Below are 25,032 nucleotides of genomic sequence, written 5' to 3' on the forward strand. Positions count from 1 at the left end.
TATCGGGGGGAGGTTGGAAATGGGAGAACCCCCTCCCATGTCCTTCCCCATCTCGTCTCGCAGGGGCTGTGGTGCTGGCAGCCTGGGACCCTGCCATGGGCGCAGGGGGCGCAGAACCACCTTGATGAGAACCCCCTGCTACCGGCAGGGCTAGGGCCGATCCCTCAGGGTGGCATGGGCTGTCACAGGCATGGGGTTGCCATGGTATAGACAGGGCAGCGGTGGCATGGCTCGGTGTGGCTGGTGTGCGTGTGGCCAATGGAGCCTGTGAACTCCTCGGAGAGGGTTGGGGGGGGCTGTGGCTCACCCTGAGGGTCCCCCAGAGCCGAGTGTCAGGGTCCCAGGTCAATCCCTCGCTCTCCAGGCCCCGAGGGCCTTGTCCCAGATGTACGGGGGGAGCCTGGTGCACGAGGGAGGAGGCTGGCATAGAGGAGGAGCTGGGCACTGGGGGGTGGCACAGGGGGAGGAGGCTGGCATATCGGGGGGCTGACAGCAGGGTGTGTGGGCACCGGGGGGGGAGGGCATGCCGGGCCGTGGGAGGCGGATTTGTTATCTCCATGGCCCTTCAGATCCCACTTTCTGCCGCAGTGGATGAAAAATCGATGGCGCAAATTGATTCACTCCTGGCGGCGCCAGAGCCTCCTGCCGGAGCCGTTTATCACCGGCTGCGGGAGGGCCGGGCTGCCCGCGCTGACAGATCCCATGGGGGTGACTGAACACAGCAGGAGACCCTGTTTCCCTGGCCCCAGGGGGCTGCCCCCTGTGCTGGAGAGAGGGGAACCCCCAGCCAAGGCCCCCAGAAATCCCAGCACAATCATGGCAGAACAGACAGAGCCCGTGGGGGGCTGGGCTATCAGGGGCTGCAGGTCGGGAGTAGGGGGCACCCAGCCCAGAGCAGGGCATTTCCTGCCAAGGGAACGTGGTGGCAGTTTGGCTCCAGCCAGGAGTCGGGGAAGCTTTGGGGCAGGACAGGCCGTGTCTGGGCCCCCTGCACTGGAGGGAATGATGTAGGAGCAGGATGGGGGGTGCGGAGCAAGACGTGTGCAACTGGACATGTGTGTTAGCGTGACTGCACATGTGTGCATGGACAGTTGCTGGTGTGTGTTCACTAGTGTGTATGTTGCTGCATGTGGGGCATGCATGGCTCCGTGTGCACGCTCCGGCGGCCACCTCCATGCGTGTGTGCACACGCCGGCGGCCACTCCCACACGCGTGTGCACACGCCGGCGGCCACTCCCACACGCGTGTGCACACGCCGGCGGCCGCTCCCACACAAGTGTGCACATGCACACTTCCCTCCCTTGTGAGTTTCTCCAGGCTGCTGCCCAGGTTGCAGGGAGCAAGGTCCAGGGACCTCCTTTCCCCACAGGTCCCTGCAGCTCCTTCCCCGTCTGTGGCTGCGCTGGGGGCTCCAGCACCCCATCCCCCGCCCCGGCACGGCCTGTCCTCCCTTGCACTCTCCTTACATAAGCCCACACGTGGCCAGCCACGGCCGCCTCCCCGCGCGGGGCCATCACCGGCTGCACCCAGATTCCATCTGACAGGGAGCGTTTTCCACACGGCTGGGCTTCTGCTGGGCACCGGAGCCAAGGGGGGGGACCCCGCCTGACCCTGTCGAGTGTGGCCCTGGCCAGCCCTGCTTCGAGGGGGGGGGTTTGTGTGTGATGTGTGTGTGTGATGGCAGTGCCCAGGTGGGGGGTGACATGGGGCGGGGGAGGAGGAAGGGATGGGATGGAGCAGTGGGGGGCACCAGCAGAGCTGGAGTGGGGAGCTCGGGGCTGCAGGTCGGGAGTGAGGGGCACCGGTGAGGGCCCTGCTTTGACAAGCCCCAGGGCCCCACCAGCTGGGTCTGAAATGGGCCAGTCTGGCCTGGCCCCCTGAGCTCCAGGTGCCCACAGGACCGTAAGCTTCACGGAGCAGGGCCTGTCACCTGCTGTGTGTGCAGCGCCCGGCACAAGGGGGATCCGGGTTGGGGCCTTGGCAGCGCCCGGCACTGTGGGTGTTCCTCCCCCGACCCCAGCTTTGCCGGTTCCCCTCACTCCCAACCCATAGCCCCCTGCTCTCCCAGCCTGGGCTCCCCCAGCTCTGCTGGCGCCCCTCACTCCCAACCCGTAGCCCCCTGCTAGCCCAGCCCTGGGCTCCCCCCCCAGCTCTGGGGGTGTCCCTCACTCCCAACCCGCAGCCCTCCTGTGACTGCACTGGGGGAGCTTGTGGTGCAGTGGGGTGGCTGCGTGCGTGGGGCCCTGGGGTGTGTCTCCCCCCAGCATGGCCGGCTCCCTGGCGTGCGTGTTTGCACCTGGTTGCGCCGCAGCTGGTGTCTGCGGCCTGAGCTGCTGGGGGGTGTGGGGGGCGCTTGCCCAGGACTCGTTCAGGAACTGACCCGCGGCCGTGCCCGGGGTCCGCGTGGCACGTGCTGGGATCGCTGAGGCCAGGTGGGCTCAGTGGGGCAGGCGGGTGGCCAGGGGAGGGGGCGGCTGGCACGGGAGCTGCCTCACATCTGGGAGTGATCTGGGACATTCCTGCAGGCTGAGCGCATGCAGCCGGGCAGCTCCCAGCACAGCGCAGGGGGGGTCACCTAGACAATAGGGACCCTCCCCCCGCTGTGTGTTCCCACCCTCCATCATGGAGCCAGCACCTTCCAGGTCTCTCTGAGGGCGGGGGCGCTGGCAGCGGGGGGGGGCCATGGGACCTTGTGCCTTGGCTCCTGGGGGCTGCGCTGCAGCTCTGCAGTTCCCCACCCTGAACGGACTCAGGCTCCATCGCCCTCTCCCCATGGGGAAACTGAGGCACAGAGAGCCAGGTGCCCAAAGTCAAGTAGAGAGTCAGGAATGAACCCAGGCCGGGCTCCCCCTGCTCCACAACCTGTGTCCAGGTGAGTCCCAGCCAGGGCCATGCCCCACAGAGCCTCCCAAACTCGTCCCACTTAGCGTTGTCCAGCAGTGCCCCCAGGGATCCCATCCCCTGACAGGAGCGGTGGCCCCGGGCATGCCCGGCGCTGGGCAAGGCCGGAGGGAGACGGGGTCACATCTGCTGGTCTGGGGAGCCCAGCAAGACACAGCAGGGGCCCTAATGCACACACATGTGCACAGGTGTAAGCATGTGTTTGCATGCAGACGTGTGAGCAGGTTCATGCAAACACATCATATGTGCACACACACAAACATGCACATGTGCGCACACATACACACATGCAGTTTTGTTACAGGGTCTGCTGGTGCCTTTTTCATCTCAGTTGAATGAAGTCATCTGCCCCAGATCCCGCTGCCCCAGGCAGTGCTCGGCAGGGCCGTGGGGTCGAGCAGTTAGAGCAGGGGAGTGCTGGACAGGCCCCCAGGTTCCGTTCCAGCCCCGTTCTCAACTTGGCACATGACTGCCCTGCTCCATGCCTCAGTTTCCCCACTCTGTGAAAAGGCTCCTGTGACTGTGGGATGTGGGGCGTTGCTGGTGTCTCCGAGGCGCACTGGGGTTTGGGGGTCCCTGGGGGGCAGTGCCGGTGGTTGTTGCTGGTTGCATGCAATGAAGCTGTCTCGTGACAGAATGGTCGGGTTCGAGTTCCGATTGCAAAGAATTCCTGGGGGGTGACTTAGATGTGAGCGGGAAGCCTGGGGGGACTGGGTGAATTGCTGGGGGGGTGGGGAGAGGCTTGGGGGGGCCCAACTCCAGGCTCCTGGATGCCCAGGCCCCTCGTCGGGCAGGTTAAAAGGCTCCAGGAGGTTTCATTTGTAGGAATTGATAAATGTCACCCTGGGAGTGAGGGCGGCAGGCTCAGGCCCTGGGGTTGTGACTCCAAGCACCCCCCGGCCTCTTTGGTGGGGTGGGTCCGGTGCAGTGGGTAGGAGCTGGGTCCCAGCCTTGGTGAGAGTGCTGGCGTCTGCCCTGCCCCGCAAGTGGCACCATAATGCCCAGAACTGCCACGTCCCCGCCCTCCCCTGGCTGTGGGGGCCTGGTAGGAAGGTTGTGCCACACACATTCTGGCATGTCCCGACGATGCAGAGCCCGACTGCAGCCTAAACAAGGGTCTTTTCATGTCGTCTGTGTGTCGCGACGGGAGGGGGAGGTGTCACTTGCCAACCACTGAAATGCAGCCAGCTCTGGGGTGGAACGTGGCTGCTGCGTAACAGCTGCGCGGTACTGGCTTAGGGCCGAGCACGAGAGGCAGCAGAACCGGCTGGGGGAGTCCAGGGAGAGGGGAGGCTGAGCTGAACCAGGGCCAACGCCCTGACTCGTGTAAACACGCCATGGTGTCGCGGCTGGGACCTCGCTCTCATCCAACATCTCTCGCTCCAGGGCAGCCTGATTCCCCTCCCTCAGCATGGAGCCAGCCAGGGTCCGAACTGCAGGGGCTGCAGACCCCAGGGATGCCCAGACTTGGGCCAGGGCTCCTTTGCCTCTGCCCCCCAAGTGGGATGAGCTACAGATGGGCAGCCATGAGCCAGAAGCTGAGCCTCTCCCCCATGGTAGCAGGGCACGGTTACAATTGTCCCGGCTCCCTGGCCTGCGGGGAGCGCCCAGCAGAGAGCCAGCCCATAAATCAGGGCCTGCTCCTCGAAGGCCTCCCCCTCCCCCCGCTCGGATGCGTTTCCGATCCCTGGCCAGCCATTAATATCCGAGAACAACAGTGCGCCTTGCACTCCACCCTGGGCGGCACAGCCGGCCCCAGGACAGGGTGGGGGGCGGCCGGCTCTGGGGCCAGGTTGGGCCCACCTCTCTGGGGTCCCTGTGCAGTGGGGCTGGGCCTGGCTGCCTGGCGGGGAGGGAACCGATTGCATTCTTTTCTTCTTTCTCCTTTCCTAGAGAAACAAAATTCCCAGGCTGTCCGGCGCTGGATTAAGTCACGAATTCAGCCCTGGCCAGGCCCGGAGCTGTGCAGGGTCCGACAGGTGGCAGGAGCGTGCTGCAGGCCCGCTCTGTGGTCTCGCTCGGCTCCACGCTCGCTGTGGGCCTTTGCTCGCTGTGGTGAGCAAGGCCCAGCGACTTCCTTAGGCCGATAGGGGCCAGGGTCAGTAACCAGACTCCGCGCTTTGCAATCGCTCGCCTGACTCCTCCGCCAGCTCGATGCCGGGCGCTCGGGCCCCCGGCTCGGAAAATCCCAGAGCCACGCGTTGTGCAAAGCTACCCTTTGGCTGTGCAGTAGCTGCCTGTCCATCTCTCTGCCTGTCCGTCCGTCTATCTGCCTGTCTGTCTATCCATCTCCACACACCCCACTCTCTCTGTGACTCCAGCAGTGGGATTTTCACTGGGATTTCCTGCTGTCTTGGCTACCCAGGCTAGTGCCCACCAGCTCCTCCCCCACACCCCACCCGCTGGCATGGCTGGAGAAGGGAAACTGAGGCAAGGGCAGGGACTTGCCCGCGGGCGCCCTGCGAGGTCAGGGGCGGAGCTGTGGGTAGAACCCAGGAGTTCTGGTTCTTGCCCCGCCCCCTGCTGCCCTCCCCGCCCCACTGCCCGATCAAGGCGGGCCCCTGTCCCTTTAAGAGTCCCCCCCCGCGTCCGCGGACACTTCAAAGGGCTGCTGCCCCGCCCCCCGCGCGCCATTGGCCGGCTGGCTCAGGGGGCGTGGCCAGGCCCTTCCCCTCCCCCCGCCCCGTGTAAAGTTTCCCCGAGCACATGACCGGCCATGGCCGCCGCCGCCGAGCGCTGAGCGCGCCGGGCCCCGCGCAACCCCCGCGGCCGGGCCAGGTACCGCGCGCAGCTGCGCTGGGGGAACGGGGGGCGCCGGGGGGCAGGTGTGTGCCTGGGGGACGGGGGGCAGGTGTGTGTTTGGGGGTGTTGGGGGCTGGGGGGCAGGTGTGTGTTGGGGCTGGGGGGCAGGTGTGTGTTTGGGGGGTTGGGGGTTTTTGGGGGTTTGGAGTGTTGTGGGCTGGGGGGCAGGTATGTGTTTGGGGGGTTGAGGGGGTTGGGGGGCAGGTATGTGTTTGGGGGGTTGGGGGCTGGGGGGCAGGTGTGTGTTTGGGGGGTTGGGGGTGTTGGGGGCTGGGGGGCAGGTGTGTGTTTCGGGGGTTGGGGGTGTTGGGGGCTGGGGGGCAGGTGTGTGTTTCGGGGGTTGGGGGTGTTGGGGTGTTGTGGGACGGGGGCTGGGGGGCAGGTGTGTGTTTGGGGGTGTTGCGGGGTTGGGGGTGTTGTGGGGCTATGGGGTAGGTGTGTTTGGGGGTGTGGGGGCTCTGGGGGTGCTTGTGGGGAGGCGTACGGAGGGACTCTTGCCCCCAGCCATTGTAAGCTCTTGTTTCTCGCTGATCTCCCCCCGCCCCTGGTAAGCGTGTGTCGTCGGGGGGTACCCCCCTTGCCCGGTCACTCGGTGTTTTCGGGGGCTGTGGGCACTTTGATTTGATGCCTCTGGGCTGGAACAGCTGTGGGGGACAGGGGGAGCAGAGCCTTTTCTTGTCCCCCCCCCTTGGAAATGTCTGAATCCAACTGTTGCCAAAGTTGCTCCAGGCCGGAGCATTCCCAGCTGTCACCGGATCCGCCCCCAGCTCCCGCCCGGCCAAGGGGTAACGGCCCGGGGCAGCTTCCAGGCCAGGCTGGGGGAGCCTCCCTTGCCCAGGGACCCCCTGGTTTTCTTCCTCACCTGCTCCCTGTCAGGCTCCATCACCGGTTGGGCCTTTTGTGGGGAATCCCCGTTGCGCCGGGACCCTGCAGGGGCGCCGGGCAAGGGTGGGTGTGCGCCTGGCCAGCTGGCTCGCCCCACTGCGCTGAGCGCTTTGACACACTTTTCACTCCTGCAGATTTGTTTGCCAGGGCCCATCCGAAGAGCACTGGGCCGCTTCCCCTTTAGCGGCTATTATCTACCTCGAAGTGGTGGGTAGTTCCTGTGCTCTGGCCTTTCCCGGGGACCGGGCGGGTGCCGTGCCAGGGGGCCGCCTGCTTTGGAAACCTTTGAAAAGTCGCTTTTGTTTGTGTGTCACTTTCCCCGGCCTGTTGCGATCTCTAAAGGGCTCGACACGGCTTGCGAAAGGCGTCTGCGGGGTGACGAATGTGGGGCTCTGGCCCACTGCCTTCCCCGCATGCTGCATTCGATGGACAGGTGTCCCGGGGCCTGGACTCGGGATCAGGCGTGGGTGGGGGTGAGAGAACTGAGGCGGCGAATCCAGCCTGGAGTCGCCCGGCGCTGAGGCAGCGGTGGGTGGAAAGTGAGGGTAGGGGGGTCAGGCTGTGGTTTTGCAGCGTCTGGGGGTGCAGGTCTGAACTCGGAGCTGCATGTGTTGAGGGGACTGGGGCCGTGCGGAGGTCTCGGCTGGGGGGCCGGTGTCGGGCACGCCCTGCTGGGGGGCCGCGTTTGGCTTGGCCGTTACCGTAAGCCCGTTGCGCTCCATCACTGGGGTTTGCGGTGTGCACAATGCGCTCGGAGCTGCGTGTGTTGTGAGAACTGGGGCCATGTGGAGGTCTCGGCTGGGGGGCCAGTGTCGGGTACTCCCTGCTGGGGGGCCACTTTTGGCTTGGCCATTACCGTAAGCTCGTCGTTGGGCTCTGCGGCGTAGGGTGCAGGCGACGTGCTCGGAGCTGCACGGTTAGGTTGGTTCCTGCCCCAGGAGCATGATGTCCGAATGCCCCTGGTGGTGGCAGGGGCTGGGCCGGGCGCTCCCTGCTGTTACCCGCCATGTCTCTGCTTTCCAGTGCGGCACCGGGGGGCTGATGGCGGCTATCTTCTCACCACTGGGGGATTGCACTGCGCTGCGCTGGCTGTCGCTGTCCTGCTGCAGTCCAGGGCCCGTGGCCGGGGCGGTGGCTTGGGGCTGACCCAGCCTGTGCTGGAGGAGGTGATCCTCCAAGGTGGAAATCCTCTCTTTGCCGACAGACACCCCACTGGCACAGCTTCAGCCCCGGCACCCTCCCTTAGTTCCCTCCCACAGGGCAGGGTGGGGGGGTGTTTGCGTCACTCATGTGCCGCTGCAGCAGGTCAGTTCCTGTGTGGTAGAAGCGGGGAACCCAGCCATGCCGGGGCTAGGGGGAAGCCCGTGCGTGTTACCTGGGCCCTGGCCTCCGCCTGGCGCGCTGCTGAGAACAGTAAATTTGCCGCGGGGGGGCTGCACTCGAGGTGTGAGCACGGCGCTCTCCCTCCGGTGGGCAGCTCCCGGGCAATGCCAGTGCAGTGGGTGTCCTCTGCCTGCCTTGCGGAGCCCGCAGACCCCTGTACGGACAGTGCCACGATCCCGGTTAGCTGTGAACTGACCCGCTGCATTTCCATGGCCCCGACAACTCTTTGCAGAAAACCCAGGCTGCTGTGGCCTTATCCTGCCCGGTAGGTGCCGACTCCCTGGGCCGCAGGGAGAGTGCATCTGAGTGGGCATCCCCCACGGTGAGACCCCTGTGCCCCTTCCTCGGGCGAGGGTCTCCACATGCTTTCCAACAAGCCCCAGTACGATCTCCACTGAACTAATGGGGAAACTGCGGCATGGGGGGAGAGAATTCCCTGTAGTGCTGGGAACAGAACCCAGGTGTCCTGGCCATTAGACCGTGGACCTTTTCACAGATTCCTGCATTTGCGGGGGTGTTCCCCTCACCCCCCCCTTGGGAGCATGGAAGGTGTTTAATGAGCTCTCGGTGTGAGGCAACAGAGGGCCCCTCTGCTTTCTCTTCATTTACTTTCCGTGACTCCCGAATGCCCAGGTGCTAGTGAGCTGCAGATCTTGGCTCGTGGCACAACAGGGTCGATGATCGCTGCAGCCCAGACAATAAATCACTGTCGGTGTCTTTGTGTGGATGCTCCTGGCCAAAGAGGAAGGGGGCAGAACACACTGGGGTTGGCTGAATATGTCTTGCCAAAGTGATCAGCAGTGATGTAGTTAATATAAACATCACTGTCGTCATTAGGTTTCAGAGTTAACCACCATTTGGGATGAAGAGGGGCAATTGGCTCAGGCTGTCTGCAGACTCAAGTGCAGCATTAGTCCCCCTGGCACCGGCTAGTCCATGTTGTGTTCATCATCTGTCCCTGGCTCCCACCGAGCTGCTGCCTGGCGGGACCCTCCCCTGCAGGGCTAGCCCAGTTCCTGACTCTGGGCTCTCATGGGGGTTCCCCCTGCCAGGAAGGGGGCTGTCACTCCTAGCAACTGCCCTTCCTGCCCCGGTACTAGCCCTCCGGGGAGGGGCAGCTGGACTGGACCAATGGCTGTCTGGCCTGCTTCCTCTGGACACGGGGTATGTCCGTGTGCTGCTGGCTCTGTGCTCTGCCCCAGAAGTGGCTGCATTCTGGGTGGGGGTGGGTAGAGACGTGCTCCCGGTAGGATATAAATGCAGTTTGTTTTGAGTGGGATGGGGGCTGGAGAGAAGACCCTGCTTTTCCCAGCCGCCCCCCAGGCTTTCTGCCAGCCTTGCCCCAGACTCAGTTGCCTGGGGCAGCCCCGTGGGCTGGGGCAGTGGTGGCTAGGGTGGACATGGTACCTGCCTCAGGGGAAAGGTGCTGACCTGCCAGGGGAACCGGCTGGGACCCTCCCCACCTTGTCCCTCCCCTGACACACACCCACCCCAGCACTCCACAGGCAGCCGTGGGAGTGAGGGGCATCAGCAGAGCTGTGGGGGGAGCCCTGAGCTGGATCAGCAGGGGGCTGCAGGTTGGGAGTGAGGGGCACCGGTGGGGCTGGGAGGGGGATCCCAGCGCTGCCTTGGCCTCCTCTCTAGCCTATCTGTGGGCAGGTGGGGGCCCCAGCCCCAGGTGGCCAGGACAGAGTCCAACCCCCTCTTGCTGGGCTGAGGATGCAATGAGGGGACCCCCACGTGCCCCTCTGGCAAGCAGGTAGCACTGGCCAGGGGTTGGGGTCGGTGCCTCTGAAGATTGCTATGGGGTGGGGGTCTAGGCAGGCAATTTCCTGCCCCATTCCTCGGGCAGGGGGCATTGGGGACTCTGTTCTGGCAGGACACTGAGGAGAGGGGCTTTTGAGGGCCCCCCTCCCAACTCTGTGGCCGGGTATCCCAGCAAACCTGCTGTGGGACGAGCGCCTGGGGGAGGGGTCGCACCTCCCCCCGCAGCGTTGGGAACCTCCAAGGCCTTCACTCGGGACACCATCCCCATCCAAGGGCCCTGGGCTGGCACTGACGGGAGTGGGGGGCTGGTTGTGTCTGTCCCAGCCCAGCTCTTGTTCCTCTTCAGATGGAAACGAAATCCAGCAGCAATTGTGGCTTGTGCCCTGTGGCCGCCGGCACAAACCTTCGCTGTCTCTCTTGGGTGCGGTCGGCCCCGGCTCCGCTCCACCCCAGAGCCGGCTGCATCAGCCCTCGTGGTGGGAAGTGCTGGGCGGGTCGTCGGGACGGGGTGACGCTGCCCGTGGGGCACTCGGGGCGCGGCCCCCACAGCTGGGGCTGCACAGCATGAATGAGGCACAGCTGGCAGGGCTGTGGGGCTGGGCCGGGCCGGGCCTCTGTGTCTGCGGGGCCATGGGGGCCCGTGTGTGTGTCTGGCTGTCTGCGCAGCGTGTGCAATCCACCAATGAGCGGTGCGTAGCCAGAGGCTTGAGGGCCACAGGTGTCATCCCCTCCATTCCACCCGGTGATTGGACCCCCTTGTGCCAGGGGTCGCCCCCAAGGCAATAGGGTTTTGGCCTCGTTGTCAGAACACGCTGACCTTGGCCCAGGTGGCACCAGCGGGCGCAGGGCTGGGTCGGGAAAGGGGCGGGGGGGCTCTGTCTCTGCTGGCTGAGCTGGGGAAGGGGTGGGGGGGGGCCTCTCTTTCAGGGTGCCTAGCCCCCACCTGGCACTGGCCCCAGCTTGGTTCAAACCCATTAATCCCTCATCTGCTCTGAGAGGATTTCCAAGATAAGGCTGTTAAGCCACCCCCCGCCCCCTGCCTCTCTTTCTCCCCGCCCCAGGAGACTGGCTTGGAGCCTGGGGTTTGTGCCCCCTTGGGGCAAGTGCCTGGCCCTTGAGCCCTGCCACGGAGCGGGGTCCGCGGGGCAGCAGGGAGCCCCAGCACCTCGGTGGCGGAGGTGAGACTGGCTGTTGCCACCAGGGGCCCCTCTAGCCCAGTGTCCCATCTGTGGCAGCCGCTGGCTTCACAGGGATGGGGTGCCCTGCCTGCAGGACGTGCTACCCCACGTCCTGCCCGCCTAGGCCTGGCCCCGGCTCTCATGGGGCAGGGTTGGTTCCTGGGATCCGCTGCCTTCTTCTGCAGGCCAGGCCTCTCCAATCCTGTTGGGCTCCTGTAGCAGGGAGTTCCACAGGGTAACGGAGGGTCGTGCTGCTGAGTGTCCCGTTGCTCTAGGGCCCAGCAGCAGCACGTGTCTCTCCCCCGAGGGTCTGGACCCTCCATCTGCTCCTCCACGGCCTCTCCCCGCCCCGCTCTCCGGTTGGGCCGGGGGTGCTTTCCATGGGTGTAGCGCCCTAGCTCAGCGCCCCGTCGCACCGGCCAGCGCTGGGCTTAGCCCTGCCTGGAGTCGTCAGCTGGCCGGGGGGCCGGCGTCCGGGTCGGGACTGGCCAGGAGCCCCTGCACTGGAAGGGGCCTGGCTGGAGCTGTGTGGCACTGCCTTCCCCGGGCTGCAGTGCTGATGTCTCCACGCTGTTTATAACCAGGAGGCGGCTGGGTTGCTATGTCACTATTCTCTTCCCGTCCCTCCCTCCCCCCCACACCTCGGCCTGGCCCCCAACCCTTCCCCGGCCTGACAGCCAGCCCTGGGCAAGGGCAGGTGGGGAGCCAGGACTCCTGGGTTCTCTCCTGGCTCAGGGGTGTGGGGGTGGGGACTAGTGGGTAGAGCAGGGTCTTTCCAAGTCCCTGTCCCATCACGTGCCTCAGTTTCTCTCTACAACGGCGCTGGCAGTGGCCCTGCGCTGTGGGGTTTCCTGAGGGGGTTGAGTGGAGGTGCTGGGCGTTTTGACGCCAGGCTGTACCCAGGGACGCTCCCTGCCCCCTCCTGTGACTCCCTGCCCGCATGGCGCAGGGGCGGCCACGTCCACAGGGCTGCCTGTGATCCCCTCTGCAGCAGAGCCCAGGCCAAGTTTGCCAAAGGGCTCTGCCCAGGCCTGGCCCCCCGTCTGGGCTGGGACCTGGCTAGCAGCAGCCCCGGGCATGGTGCCCCCCTCCCTCCCCCGGAGCAGGTGAGTGGGGCTGGGGCCTGGTTAGCAGCAGCCCTGGGCATGGTGCCCCCCACAGAGCAGGCGGACGGGGCTGGGGCCTGGCTAGCAGCAGCCCTGGGCATGGTGACCCCATGGAGCAGGCGGGCATGGCTGGCTGGCATTGCCCTGGCAGTAGGCTTGGCCATCCCAGAAGAGGGGTGAAGCAATGACACTGCGCCTGCCTCGGGGTGTGAGCACGTTGACGATGACGAAGGTGCTGATTAAAGAAAATGGGTTAATCTCTCCCGCGGCAGGAGGCTTAGTGCGGGGGACGGGGATAAATAAATGCGGTTTAACCCCTTGCTTGGAGCTGGGCTGGGCTGGAGCAGCCCCAGGCTCTGCTGCAGGCTTGACGGGTCCCTTGGGCGAGTCACTGAATCGCTTCGTGCCTCAGTTTCCCCCCATTTCCAATGGGGCTCATGGCCCTTCCTGGCTGGTGAGCTTCCGGCCCAGGGGCTCGCGCACCCTGTGATGGGCCCCACGTTGAGTGCTCCCGGGCCCCTGCGGGCAGTGCCCGGTCAGGCTCCGCCAGCCCCAGGAGCCGTAGGCGGCTGGGTTTGTTTGCTCTGTTTCTCCTTTTCCGCCCCAGGTTGTCAATATGCAGCCGCGGCCCCTGGCCGGAGCCTCCCAGACAGCTGGTTTGTGTTAGCCGCTGCTGTGGGGCTGGGGAGCGCGTCCAGATCGCTGGCTCCGCGAATCCTTCTGCTGCTTGGCTGGAGACCTCGGGGCTCTGCCCTGCGGAGACCCTCGTCCCCCACCCCCCGGAGCATTGGGGCCCCTGTGCCATAGGCTCAGGGCCACCCCCACCCCCGCCTAGCTCGCTGACTGAGCAGGGCTGGCATGGGACTGGGCAGTGTGTCTGGTGTGGGGATTGGCTTGCTGCCCCCCGTGCTGCGGCTGATGGCTGGGCGCCAGCTTGCAGGGCTGTTGCCCTCTGCCAGCCTGGGGTCTCTGCCCACATGTGGGCACCAGGGAAGAATTTCAGGGGCTCTCTGAGCTGGAAGCTGGGCACGGGGAGAGCCGGGGCACGCGAGGGGAAGGCTGGGCAGGGACTCTGGAGATGGGGGCTCAGTTCCTGGCTCTGCCTCGCACTCCCCATGTGACCAGCTGCGGGTGGGGGGCGTCTGGCCATCAGGGGCTGCTGCAATGCTCGGCCACAGGGGGAAATGGCTGGAGAGCTGGGAAGGGAACCCAGGAGTCGCTGATACGGGCCTGGTGTGCCGGGAGGCTGCAGGCTGGGGGACGGGGCAAAGCAGGGTCTGCATTGTGCCTGGGGCACGGAGCTGCTGTTCGCTCCTCGCTAGAGCAGGGTGCAAATGTTGAGTCCCCTCCCCCTTTGTGCCAGACTGCAGAGAACCCAGCAGTGCCCCTCGCCGAGGAGCTGGGACGTGGGGCAGGGGCCAGCCCCCAGCGCTGCACGAGCCTTTGGTGTTCATCGTATTGCGGCATGGCCTGGAGGGCCGCGGCCCCAGACGTTGGGATCCTGCATCCCCCAGGGCCCAGCCATGCAGGGAACGGTCCCCACGCCCTAGCCCCAAATCCAGCAAACCTGGCCGGGGCGACTCTGCACTGGGAAGGGGCCTCGGCTGGGGCTTACTGAGAGGATCGGGGGTGTCAGTAACTCCCCGAATGGGAGCCCTACCAGTGATTCCAAGGGCCAGGTGAGAAGGAGCAGCTGCAGGGCTGCCCCCCGGCCCCACTGGGCCCCCCAGCTCTGCCAGTGCCCCTCATTCCCGACCCACAGCCCCCTGCTAGCCCAGCCCTGGCCCCCCCCACAGCTCTCTGGTGCCCCTCACTCCTGACCCGCAGCCCCTGCTAGCCCAGCCCTGGCCCCCCCCACAGCTCTCTGGTGCCCCTCACTCCTGACCCGCAGCCCCTGCTAGCCCAGCCCTGGCCCCCCCCCCCCCAAGCTCTCTGGTGCCCCTCACTCCTGACCCGCAGCCCCCTGCTAGCCCAGCCCTGCCCCCCCCCCCCAAGCTCTCTGGTGCCCCTCACTCCTGACCCGCAGCCCCTGCTAGCCCAGCCCTGGCCTCCCCCCAGCTCTCTGGTGCCCCTCACTCCTGACCCGCAGCCCCTGCTAGCCCAGCCCTGCCCCCCCCCCAGCTCTCTGGTGCCCCTCACTCCTGACCCGCAGCCCCTGCTAGCCCAGCCCTGGGCCAGGAGCTCTGGCTGGGCCCCAGGCGGTTCCTCTTCCCGGAGCAGAGGCGGGGGCAGCACCTGTTGCTGGAGAAGAATGGGGCGCTGGGTGGGGGAGGGTGCGTTCCTGGCGGTAACTGGAGCCGGGGACAGGTGGAATTTCATTTTGCAGGGGCAGGGTCTGTTCTGGGGGGTGGGGCGCTGGGGCCGGGGAGCCGTGGCACCTTGCCAGTCTGGCTCTGGGCCGTCTGGGGAGCAGCCCCCACGTCCCCGTTGCTGCTGGCACGTCCCCCCCGCCCCTCCAGCAGGCGATGCCCCGAGGTGCCAGCGGCTGGGGTCCGGCCTAAGGCAGGATTTTCACCATCTCGTTGGACGGGGGTTGGCGGGTGTCTCTGCCAGCTGCCGGTTGATTGCTGGGCTAGGGGCCTCAGCTGACCCCCCAGCCACGTTTCCTGAGGGCAGGAGCTCGGGTGGGTTTAAGGGGCGGGGGCAGTGCCGTGGGGTGGGTCTCCTGGAAGCTGGGCTTTGCTGAAGCTAGCTGCCTGTCCTGCCGGGCGCTGGGGGCCGTCGGGATGATTCATCCCTGTCAGATGTGACAAATGTGCGGGTGACTCAGAGTCTGGAGGCTGCTCGGGGTGCTGCCCCCCCCCCACTGCCCCAGCCCAGCGTGAGGCTCTGGGTGCAGCAGCCCCCGGGACTGGAGGGGTCTCAGCTGGTGCCCCTCAGTCCCGACCCGCAGCCCCCTGCTCTGCCCGCCCTGGGCTCTCCTTTCCTGCCGATGCCCCTGGCTGGGCGGCACCTCCCCGTGCGTGTGAGGCTGGCACAGCCGAGAGCAGGGAGGAAGCCGCAGGCTGTGACCGCACCTCGGATTGTCGGGGCGCTTCCTGCCTTGCTGTCACCCCATCCCGGGGGGGGGGGGCTGCCATGGCAACAGAGCCATAAACAGCTGGTTGTGTGGGGGGGTCTCGGACTCAGTGCCTCCTTTCCCAGAGTGCACCAGGGCGTCCAGCCCCACTGCCCGGCCCCTGCCGCGGGCCGCCCTGGCTCTGCCCCGCCGGGAATCGAGAGCAGCAAAGGAGAAGCTGCGGTCGCAGGCGTGACGGGAAGTGTGTGGTCAGAAGAGCCTCCAGGATTCACAGCTGCCGTCCCAGGCGCTGGCCTGGCTCGGTGCCCCCCCGGCTCAGCCCCTTGCCAGGCCCGCCCCGTCACATGGGGCTGCCTTCCTGCCGTGTGGGGCGTGCCCGCAGGGTGTGTGTCACAGCCGGGGGCGACAGTCCCATCTGCCAGCCTGCGTCTGCACTGGGGCGCCCTGGGAAGGTGGGCAAAGCAGCGACGGGCGCGGCAGGGCACTGCCCCATTGGGCTGGTGTGGCCCCGGCCCCCAGGTGCCAGCAGATGTCCTGGGGCTAACAGGCCTCGGACTCGCTGGGGAGGGCCTGGGGCTGGGAGCCAGGAGTCCTGGGTTCTGCTCCTGGCTCTGCCCTGTTTTCCCCCCCCCTCCCCAGGCCTCGAACTTGGGGCAGTGCCATGGGGTCCCCTCTCAGCAGCTCCTGTGCCAGGCAGGTCGCGGTGGGGCTGTCCTGGATCCCCACTGGGTCCTGCCCTCCACCCCTTAGAACATCCCCCTGCTGGCTGGGCCAGTGGCGCGTGGGCTGGGCGTGTCCCGTCATGCCAAGGTTCCCCTGGATTGGCATGTTCTGTGCCCCTCCAAGGGGGCAGAGGAAGGGGCTGCAGGGGGCAGGCTGGGGGTGTATTTCTGACCCATTGTATCTCAGGGGACATGAGGGGGCGTCGGGTGCTTGCTGTGCTCATCCAAACACGTGGGGGTGTCATTGGGATGGGTGGGGTGGGCACGGGGCGCTGCTCTGGTGGGGTCCCTGGGTTCTGCCCCCTCCAGTCTCCGGGCCCTGCCCCAGTGACCTGGGCCTATCGGAGGACCCAGGCTGCCTCAGCCCCATGCCCAGTGCCGGCCGCTGCAGAGGAAGGTGGGAGACCTGGGCAGAGCAGGGGTGGGGTGATCTGCCCTGGGCAGCCTGCAGCGAAGGGTTAAAATGCGTGGCCCCACGCGGTTCCTGTGGGCACAGATGTCTCTGGCTGCCCCAGGGCCCTCGCCTCCCAGGACCAGAGTGGCAGGAAGCTGGGGGCAGGGCTCAAGGGGGCACAGAGGTGCCCTCCTGCCATCCCCTGTGCCTGGCTCCCCAGCGCCTCGAGGGCAGAGCCAGTGGACCCTGGGCTGGGGAGATCCGGGACTGGCTGGGGGGTTTCTCAGGCTGGGACTTGGCCGTGGCTCCTGGCACCCGGCTCTGGATTCCAGGAAGCGGCGGGTCCCAGCCAGGCCTTGCCATGGGATTGGAGGAAAAGTCTCTGGCTCCAGCTGCGGACTCCCCTCCCCCAGCCCACGACTCTGCCCCTCGCCTGGCTCTTGAGGGAGCATGGCCCAGTGGTCACAGCGGTGAGCCAGGGCTGGCCCAGGAATCGGCTCTCGCTGGGGGGAAATGGGGGGGCAGCCTGGGAGCCAGGACTCCTGGGTTCTGTCACTGATGTGCTGGACGACTCACTCTGGTACCCTGCGGGGGGCTGCTGGGGGGCAGAGGAGGAATCCTTGGTGGAGGTGTGGGCGGGGAATGGCAGGCCCTGTGCAGGAGGCCCGGTGCCCCCGTTCTGTTGCCCCAGATCCCTTCCCCCGGTATCCCTGGTCCATCGCCTGATCTCCGTTCTGGGATACTGATAGTTTTCATTCACGTGGTGCTTTGCGTCCGTATCTGCAGCGGGGAAACCGAGGCACGGGGGGGCTGGTTGCCTGGGAGCCGGGGCTGGAACCCAGGTGTCCTGCGGCCGTGTGTCAGGGTCCTGCAACACCTCCGCCCTTGTCTGTGTGTCGGGTGCCCCCTAGCTAACCAGCTTGCCTTTGTCTCTGCTTCCCTTGCAGCTACAGCGCTGACGCGGGCCAGGAGCTGCCGAGTGGACGCCGCTCGCCTGCCGTGGACCCCGCCCGCTGGTGCCAGGACCTGCCTGCAGCCGCAGAGGCCCCGTGGAAGGGGTGGGAAGGCTGCCCTGGTGCCTGGGCCCCGGTGGGCACTGGCCTAACCCCGCAGGGCGCCGCGTCCCGGGGAGGCAGCAAGGCCCTGTTCCCCGGGGTGGCCCCATGGAGCTGCCCGTGGTGCTGTGAGCTGCCCACATGTGATTCTCCCAGGACTGTGTCCGTGCCATGGCCAGCAACAGCAGCTCCTGCCCCACGCCGGGGGGCGGGCACCTCAATGGGTACCCGGTGCCCCACTATGCCTTCTTCTTCCCACACATGATTGGGGGCCTCTCGCCGCCGGGCGCGCTGGCGGGCATGCAGCACCAGCTGCCCGTGAGTGGATACAGCACCCCCTCGCCAGCCAGTGAGTACCGCGCCCGGGTCATCCCGTCTGCCCCGCTGGCCCCTCTGTCGCCCCGGTGATGTGCTCAGAGCTGCTGGCGTGTGGATGCTGGTTTGCAAAACCCAGCAGTGCCCCTGCCATCTCCATAGCCCTGCCCCGGGCACCTTCGGGCAGGGATGGCAGTGCTGTGTGGCACTGGCTGGCTGGTGGGCAGAGCGACAGCCTCTGACTGTAAGCAGGGGGGCTGGGAGCCAGGACTCCTGGGTCCGACTGGTTCTGCTGGCCACGGGCCATGTGTTTAGGGCGCGTTCCTGCCCCTCTCCGTGCCTCGGTTTCCCCATTTACTGATGAGTAGGGGCTGGTTTGTGAGGGCTGTGATCCGCGGGAGGCTGGGCTGAAGGCTGGGGGAGTCGGGGGGGTCTCTGGGTCACTCTGCCCCTTGTCCTGGACCCTAAGGGAGGGGAAATCGTTGTGTTCGGCACCAGGAAGCGCTGCCTGGCCTGGCTCCAGGTCCAGGCTCCAGCTGCGAGCTGGGGACCCCCCCACTTCCCGGCCGGGCAGGTGCCCCCTACGCACGGCTGGGAGACCCCTCCCATGCCCTTCCAGTGCTCAAAGGGTTAAAGGGACCCGTTCAGCTGCCCCGGCTGTGATGCCAGGTCCCTGCTGGCCAATGGGGGCTCAGAGCAGCCAGGCCAGGGCTTGGGGCCCAGCTGCTGATTGGCTGGGTGGTGCTTGGCACTGGTGCTCAGGCAGGGGGGGGCCGGGGCAGTACCAGCGGGGGATGGACCCTTGGATCAGGCTGTCGGGGGTCTGGTTAGCCCCAGGCCCCTGTGGGGTTTCATGCACCTTCCTTCGAGCAACTGATCCTGGCCCGTGTTACAGACAAGGCGGTGGGGGCCCTGGGTCAGCTCCAGGGGGTGAGGGGCACCGTCCGGTCTGGGGTCCTGGGTCGGCTCCATGGGGTGGGGCGACTCCATGGGGCACTGGGCAAGGAGGAGGGCTGGGGCGGCTCTGTGGGGTGGGGACACTGCTGGGGGGAGGGGCTTGGGTTGGCTTCATGGGGCGGGGATGCTGGGGGGGTGGCTGTGGGTCGGCTCTGTGAGGCGTGGGCACTGCGGGGGGGGGGGGGGGGCTGGGTCGGCTCTGTGGGGTGAGGGTGCCAGGGAGGAGATCCTGAGTTGGCTCCATGGGGTGTGGGAACTGCGGGGGGAGGCAGTGTCGGCTCCATGGGGTATGGGAACTGCGCGGGGGGCAGGGTTGGCTTCATGGGGCGGGGATGCTGGGGGGGGGTGGCTGTGGGTCGGCTCTGTGAGGTGTGTGCACTGCCGGGGGGGGGGGGGGGGGGCTGGGTCGGCTCTGTGGGGTGGGGACACTGCTGGGGGGAGGGGCTTGGGTTGGCTTCATGGGGCGGGGATACTGGGGGGGTGGCTGTGGGTCGGCTCTGTGAGGCGTGGGCACTGCGGGGGCGGGGGCTGGGTCGGCTCTGTGGGGTGAGGGTGCCAGGGAGGAGATCCTGAGTCGGCTCCATGGGGTGTGGGAACTGCGGGGGGAGGCAGGGTCGGCTCCATGGGGTATGGGAACTGCGTGGGGGGCAGGGTTGGCTCCATGGGGTGTGGGAACTGCGGGGCAGCTCTGGATCGGCTCCGTCGGCGGGGGCCAGGGTTGGCTCCGTGGGGCGGGGGCACTGCGGGGGGAGGGGATCCTGGGTCAGCTCCCATGGGGTGGGGGCACTGGGTGGTCTCTGTCGGTCCCCTCCCGGGCGCTGATGTGGTGCCAGGCGTTGGCAGCCTGGGGGCAGGAGGTGGTGGCACTGGGGCCCCCTGGCACGTCGGTGCATTGTGATCCAGCTCTGGGCAGCGCCCGCCGGCAACTGGGTTATAAATAGACTCGCAGCAGAGACCGACGGGTAAACAGAGCTCTGCCTGCGAGCGGTGCCCCCACGATGCCCCCGCGCCGGGCACTCCGAGCTCCCCACCCCGCACCGGGCACTCCAAGCTCCCCCCGGGCAGTGCCCAGGGGCTCACGCTCTCATGGCCTGTCCATGGTGGCAAGAGCTGGGGGGCTGCCTTGGGTGGACCTGCCCTCACCCCTGCTATTGACCCCCTCTCTTGGTCAAAGCGTTTTCCCTGCCAGACCGCCAGGCCCCCTCCCCTGGGCTATGGGATGCCCCCTGGCCTGTCTGGAGGGGGTTGGGCACTGCCAGCCCCCGGCCAGCCTGGGGGTGTCCCTGCCTGCGGCTATGGGCGGGGGCGTTAATTGGAGCCACTGGCGGAGAGTCGGTAACTGCCCCCAGCAGCTGCCCAGCTGGGAATTATCATCCCCCCCAGTAAGCCTGTCACTCCCGGGGAGGAGCTGTGTCTGACAAGTCCCCTTCCTGCCTGCAGCACCACCCCCCCGCCAGGTCCCCCTTCCTGCGTCCTAGTCCCCACTCTGCCATGGAATGGGAGACCCCTGCCTCAGTTTCCCCATCCATCGCGTGCGCACTTACAAAGGAGTCGCGCTAGTCTCTGTCCCCCATGCCCCTCTTCACTGGGGGGCCAGACCCTGGGGGCTCAGGCCCCAGCTCCCTGGCTTAGTCACTGCAGAGCCTCCTGGGGAAATGGGGGTCCGAGGAGGCCTGCTGGGACCCGCTGTCTGGGGGGGCTGCCTGTGTGGCCGCAGTTTAATTTCCTGATCAGTGTGTGGCACTGCGATGGGGGCGTCGCAGAGTCCCCACTCCTCTCTTTGTAGTTCCATCCTCAGGCTGCAAACTGTCCCCCACTCCCAAGGGGGGTGTTGGGAACAGGCCAGGCAGCGCCCCCAGGACGGACCCTGCTCCGGTGGGATTCAGACGTCAGCTGACCTATTCGCCCCCCCCCCCCCAGCTCTGCCGGTGCCCCTCACTCCCGACCTGCAGCCCCTGCTACACCAGCACTGGCTGTCCCGTCCCCCCCCCAGCTCTGCCGGTGCCCCTCACTCCCGACCTGCAGCCCCTGCTACGCCAGCACTGGGCTCCCCATCCCCCAGCTCTGCCGTGCCCCTCCCCCGTGCTGGGTCCCCTCACCCCCATTCTGCTCTTGGGCCTGGCTTTGACCCCAGCTCTCTCCACTGCCCCTCGTGAGATTTCCCGAGTGATGCCCCTCCCCCATTGTCGGGCGGGGGGGGTTCGACCGAGCAGCTCGCCGGGGCTAGGGATGGGGTGAAATTCCGGCGCCCTGGGCCTGGTCGGGTTATTAAAAGGCCCTTTGTCCGGCCCCAGCCCCCGAGCTGTGGCTCAGGAAAAGTGACAAGTGGAATCCGCCTCTCGGCTGCGGCTGCGATTGACCCTGACAGGCTCGTTCATCACCCGGCCCAGAGAATCAAAGCCCCACGGGTGTGTGGGGTGGTGTCCGAATTGGAGTGCGGCTGCCTCTCCGCGCTCCCGGCCAGCGTCCAGCCTGCTCGTGGGTCGAGGTAGGGCGGGCAGGACTCCTGGATCCTAGTGCCAGCTCTGCTGCCCTCTTCTGTGCCTCAGTTTCCCCTGCTGTGCAGCAGGGATCGTGCCAGTGCCCCCACCCCCTAACGTGCTCTTGGGGAGGGCAGTGAGCAGAGGTGCAGGTAGGAGCCACACGCTGCCCCCCCGCCCCCAAGACTGGGGCAGGAGCTTTGTGGGCTCTGAATGTGGAGCCTTGGGGTGCAGGCATGGGGCTCGTTATGTTCCTGTTGTGGGGTCTGGCCGGCAGAGTCCAGCGCCTGGCCACTGCGTGCGCCCACACCCCCCCCGTGCTGGGGGCTGGGGCTTTCCCCCATGGGCCTGGGGGTTCATTTGTGGGCACAGGAGCCGTTGGAGGGTGCTGGTGCTGGGGGGAGGGGGGCTGCTTGCTCCAGCCAGATGTGGGGCTCCGGGCGGCTCTCCTGGCAGGCCCAGCTGGCAGCGCGGGCACCCATGGGGTGGGGGGGAAGAAGCTCTCTGAACGTACCACCCCGCTCCCCAGCAGGCCCTGCACTATTAATGTGCCGCTGAAAGGGAGGGCTGAATATTTCATGCAGTTGCTTTAACCAGGCCACCTGGGGCCGCGGGCGGTGCCACTGTGTGTCCCTTGCAGGCTCGGCGCCGAGCCAGGGCACCGGGGGGCAGGCGCCTCTATCGCCGATGCCACTGCCTCTGCATCACCCCAGGTTCGGCCGGGTGGGCGGTTGTGGGGCACAGAGGTGAAGCCCGTTTCCTGTGAGTGTCTCTTGGCACGGCTGCTCCTGGGTCCTTGGCATCTGGTGCCTGGTGCTGCTGCCCACGGCCAGCGTCGGGCTCCCCTGGCACCTGAGGGCTGGGCACTGCTGGGCTTTGTTTAGCTGAAGGCTGCGAGTGGCCTGTAACCTTGGGGCTCCTGGAGCTCGGGGGAGGCTCCAGGGGCCGGGCAGGAGCTCCGATCCCACTGAAAGAAGGGCCCTAGCCTGTGCGGGGCAGGCCGGACACCGTAGGCTCCTGTGGTTTTGTGGGGGGCTGGGAGTCAGGACTCGTGGGTTCTGTCCCTGGCTCAGCTACTACCTGCCCTGTGACCTTGGCCAAGTCTCTTTAACACTCTGTGCCTCGGTTTCCCCCCCAATCCTTTGTATATTTACACTGTGGCTGACTCACAGTGTCGCCATGAGGGCCCCTGATCCTGGTTGGGTCTGGGCAGCGCCTGGTGCCACAGGCCCTGTCTCTGGGTGACAAAACACTTGGTTGCCAAGGAAGCTTGGTGGGGAGGGAGGATCCATGTTTAGGTAGGACCTACACTATTTTGTAGGCGGAGCACATGCTACCCCCCTGTGGCATTTTCCAGCGGGGCAGGAACCCAGGACTCCTACCTCCCATTCCTGGGCCTTAACCCCCTCCCTTGCGCCCAGGTCTGGGGCGTTGTGCCAGCCTTGTGTGGCCCAGCCGCGCTCTCCCCCCGGAACAGGGAGGTGGTGGTGGGGGAGAGGGGGCTAAGCAGCTGTCCCTTTGTGGTGTCCGTTCCCTCCCCCCCCCCCAGTATAAGCCCCAATGTAACCTGGCACATCCTGTGTTCCTGCTCTGGGCGGGTGCGTGGTCATTCCCCCACGGCCCAGCTGTGCCAGATGTGCTGCAGCTGCCGCTGGCTTGGCAGCCTCTGGGTTTGTTCTGTCCTTGGGTGGGTGACAAAGCTGCCCACCCCCTGCCCATAGCTTCCCTGAGCCAGGCCCCCTGAGCCCCTCCCACCCCAGGGGCACAGCTCAGAGCAAAGCCCCCAGCTTCGACCCCTCTGCCCTAGCTGAGATGGGGGCCTGTTGTGCCGGGTGCCGCGGCCCCCCCATCATGTCAGCTGCCACATGGACACAGCAAGGGGCCCCCCCGCTAAGCTCTTTGCCCGGCTCAGCCACTGGCATCTCGATATCAATGTGTCGGCGGGAGGTGTGTAGCGGGAGTTGTCTCCATGACCCTTTCAGGGCTGGGGGGAGCTGCCAGCACCAGATCCAGCCTGGGGGGGTCTCAGGGCTCTTTGTCCCCACTCTGAGTGACGGGGCAGGAAATCGGATTCCAGCCGTATCACTTCCCGCTGCCTCTTGCCAGTGCCCCGGGCGGGGCGGAGGGGGGGGGCGCAGCGCGACGCTGGCTGCATGCCAGCCTGGCCCGGGGGAGGGGAGGCGGAATGGCTCATAACCCCCCATGGCCAGCCACTTCCTGACCCACCTGCCTCCAGGGATCCTAGGCTGACCCCTGCCACAGAGCGAGCAGCTCTGTCTCTGGCTGAATGGAAAAGGCACCGAAATCCAGCCCAGTTTCTGTCCTGAGGGGGAAACTGAGGCACAGAGGGGGCAGAGCCTTGCCCAAGGTCACACAGGCAGTGGGTGGCAGACCTGGGAGTAGAACCCAGGAGTCCTGGCCCCTGGTCCCGGTGGCTGTGACCAGCCCCCCTGGCAGAGGAGGTAGTCGAGCCGAGCCCCTGCCTGCGTGAGACCTTTGTGCCGGTTACCCCAGGTCTCTGAGGATACGGGCAGGACAGTTCGGGGGGCTGTGGTGAGTGGGGCAGGGGGGGCCATGCTGTGAGGGGCTCAGGGGACGCCGTGCCACAGGGGCTGGGCGGAGGCCCCCAGCATCTCCTGCCCGGGCCCTGCCCCTCTGGGAACCTCCTGCCCGGGCTGCTCTCAGACAGAGGCGTTGGCAGGTTCCTGTGACCTGGTTTCTACAATTTCGTAAGTGGCCCCCAGAAAAGGGGAACTGAGCTTGGGTTGCACAGAGCTCGGGGGGGGATCCCCACCCCGGCAGTGCCCAGCCAAGAGCTGCCTTCACTGAGAGCTGGGCCTGGGGCTCTCTGCTGCCCTCCCTGGAGGGCGTCTTTCCCCCATCCTCCCCCCCACCATCTGGTTGCGGCGTTGTGGGTTTCTCGGGAAGGCAAGGGGTGGGGCGGGCCGTCTGCCCGGGCGCTGCGCGAGGGTGAAGCTGGCCTGCAGCCTCCCGGATGTGCCGGGAGGGGGTGCGAGCACTGCTGGGGGGGTTGGGGGTTGAGACATTTACAGCTCCCTGGCAGGGAAACTGAGGACACAGGAAGGGAGGTGACATGTCTGAGGCCCCATGGAGGGTGGCAGAGCTGGGGCCTGACCTCCCTGGTGGGGGGCTCTCCTCTCCGTAATGCGATCCGACAGCCGGATGGAAATGATCCCTGACCTTTGTCTGGGCTGGTGCTGCGGGCCAGTGCCAGGGCTGGGGTGCCCCCCTGCTCCCACCCTGGGGGGAGCTGCAGCCCTTTAACTGCTCGGTCGTCCCAGCCAGCCCCAGTGCCAGCCCCCATCACCCCCACTAGCTCCACCTGCCCTATCCATGAGTGACCCAATGGCGTGTCTGCCGCGTTCAGCAGCATTCGAGCCAAAGCCCCTGCCCTGGCGGTGGGGGAGGGTGGGGGGTCCTGCCCCTCCTGCGGGTGGGGGGCACTCACTTCCATAGCCCCATCCCCTCCCACCCCAGGGCAAGATTCCCTGCGTCTGGGGTGGCCTGGGCCCTTGGGAGGAGCTTTTGTGGTGCCCTGGTCCTGCACATCCGGCCGGCTTCATGGTGCAACCCGCTGGGGCAGCCATGGGGTGTGGGGGGGCAGGTTTAAATGTCCATTGCGGGGGCTCCAGGCAGCAGGGGTTAGCCCCCAGCCCCTCTGTCTATGGGGCAGCCCTCCATTCCCCGTGCCCCAGCATGGTCCCCAGGTGCTGTGGGCTCTGTGCCCAGCGCTGCTGCCCCATGTGGGGCCCCGGGCATGGGGTGCCCTGCCTGCTCCAGGGCGGGGGTGCATGCTGGGCTCCTTATGGCACTACGTCCACCAGTGCTCCCAGCAATGCCATGTCTGGGGCTGGCTGCAGAGACTACAGCACCCAGTATGCACTGGGCCAGGATGTGGGGGGAGCGCTGCATGCTGGGATATGTAGTCCATCCCCAAATCTCCCTCCCATTAGATGGCTCTTAGCAAAATCCTCTCTGTTTAAAAGGCAGGTTCAGGTCGTTTGCCCCCCATCCCTCCCTGTTGGGGGGCTGCCTCGGGATGGCTCA

General features: G+C 66.6%; 1 protein-coding gene across 1 annotated transcript in view; it reads left to right on the forward strand.

Annotated features, from left to right (window-relative positions):
* The first annotated feature begins 17,104 nt into the window (after window positions 1-17,104).
* Window positions 17,105-25,032, forward strand: part of RARA (retinoic acid receptor alpha) — a 39,685-nt gene continuing 31,757 nt past the window's right edge. Inside the window, exon 1 of the mRNA XM_050934783.1 lies at window positions 17,105-17,561. Coding sequence (XP_050790740.1) covers window positions 17,384-17,561 — 178 coding nt within the window. The 5' untranslated portion in view covers window positions 17,105-17,383. The remainder of the gene's footprint in view (window positions 17,562-25,032) is intronic.

This window comes from Gopherus flavomarginatus, chromosome 25 (assembly GCF_025201925.1).
Source record: "Gopherus flavomarginatus isolate rGopFla2 chromosome 25, rGopFla2.mat.asm, whole genome shotgun sequence".
Classification (NCBI taxonomy): Eukaryota; Metazoa; Chordata; order Testudines; family Testudinidae; genus Gopherus; species Gopherus flavomarginatus.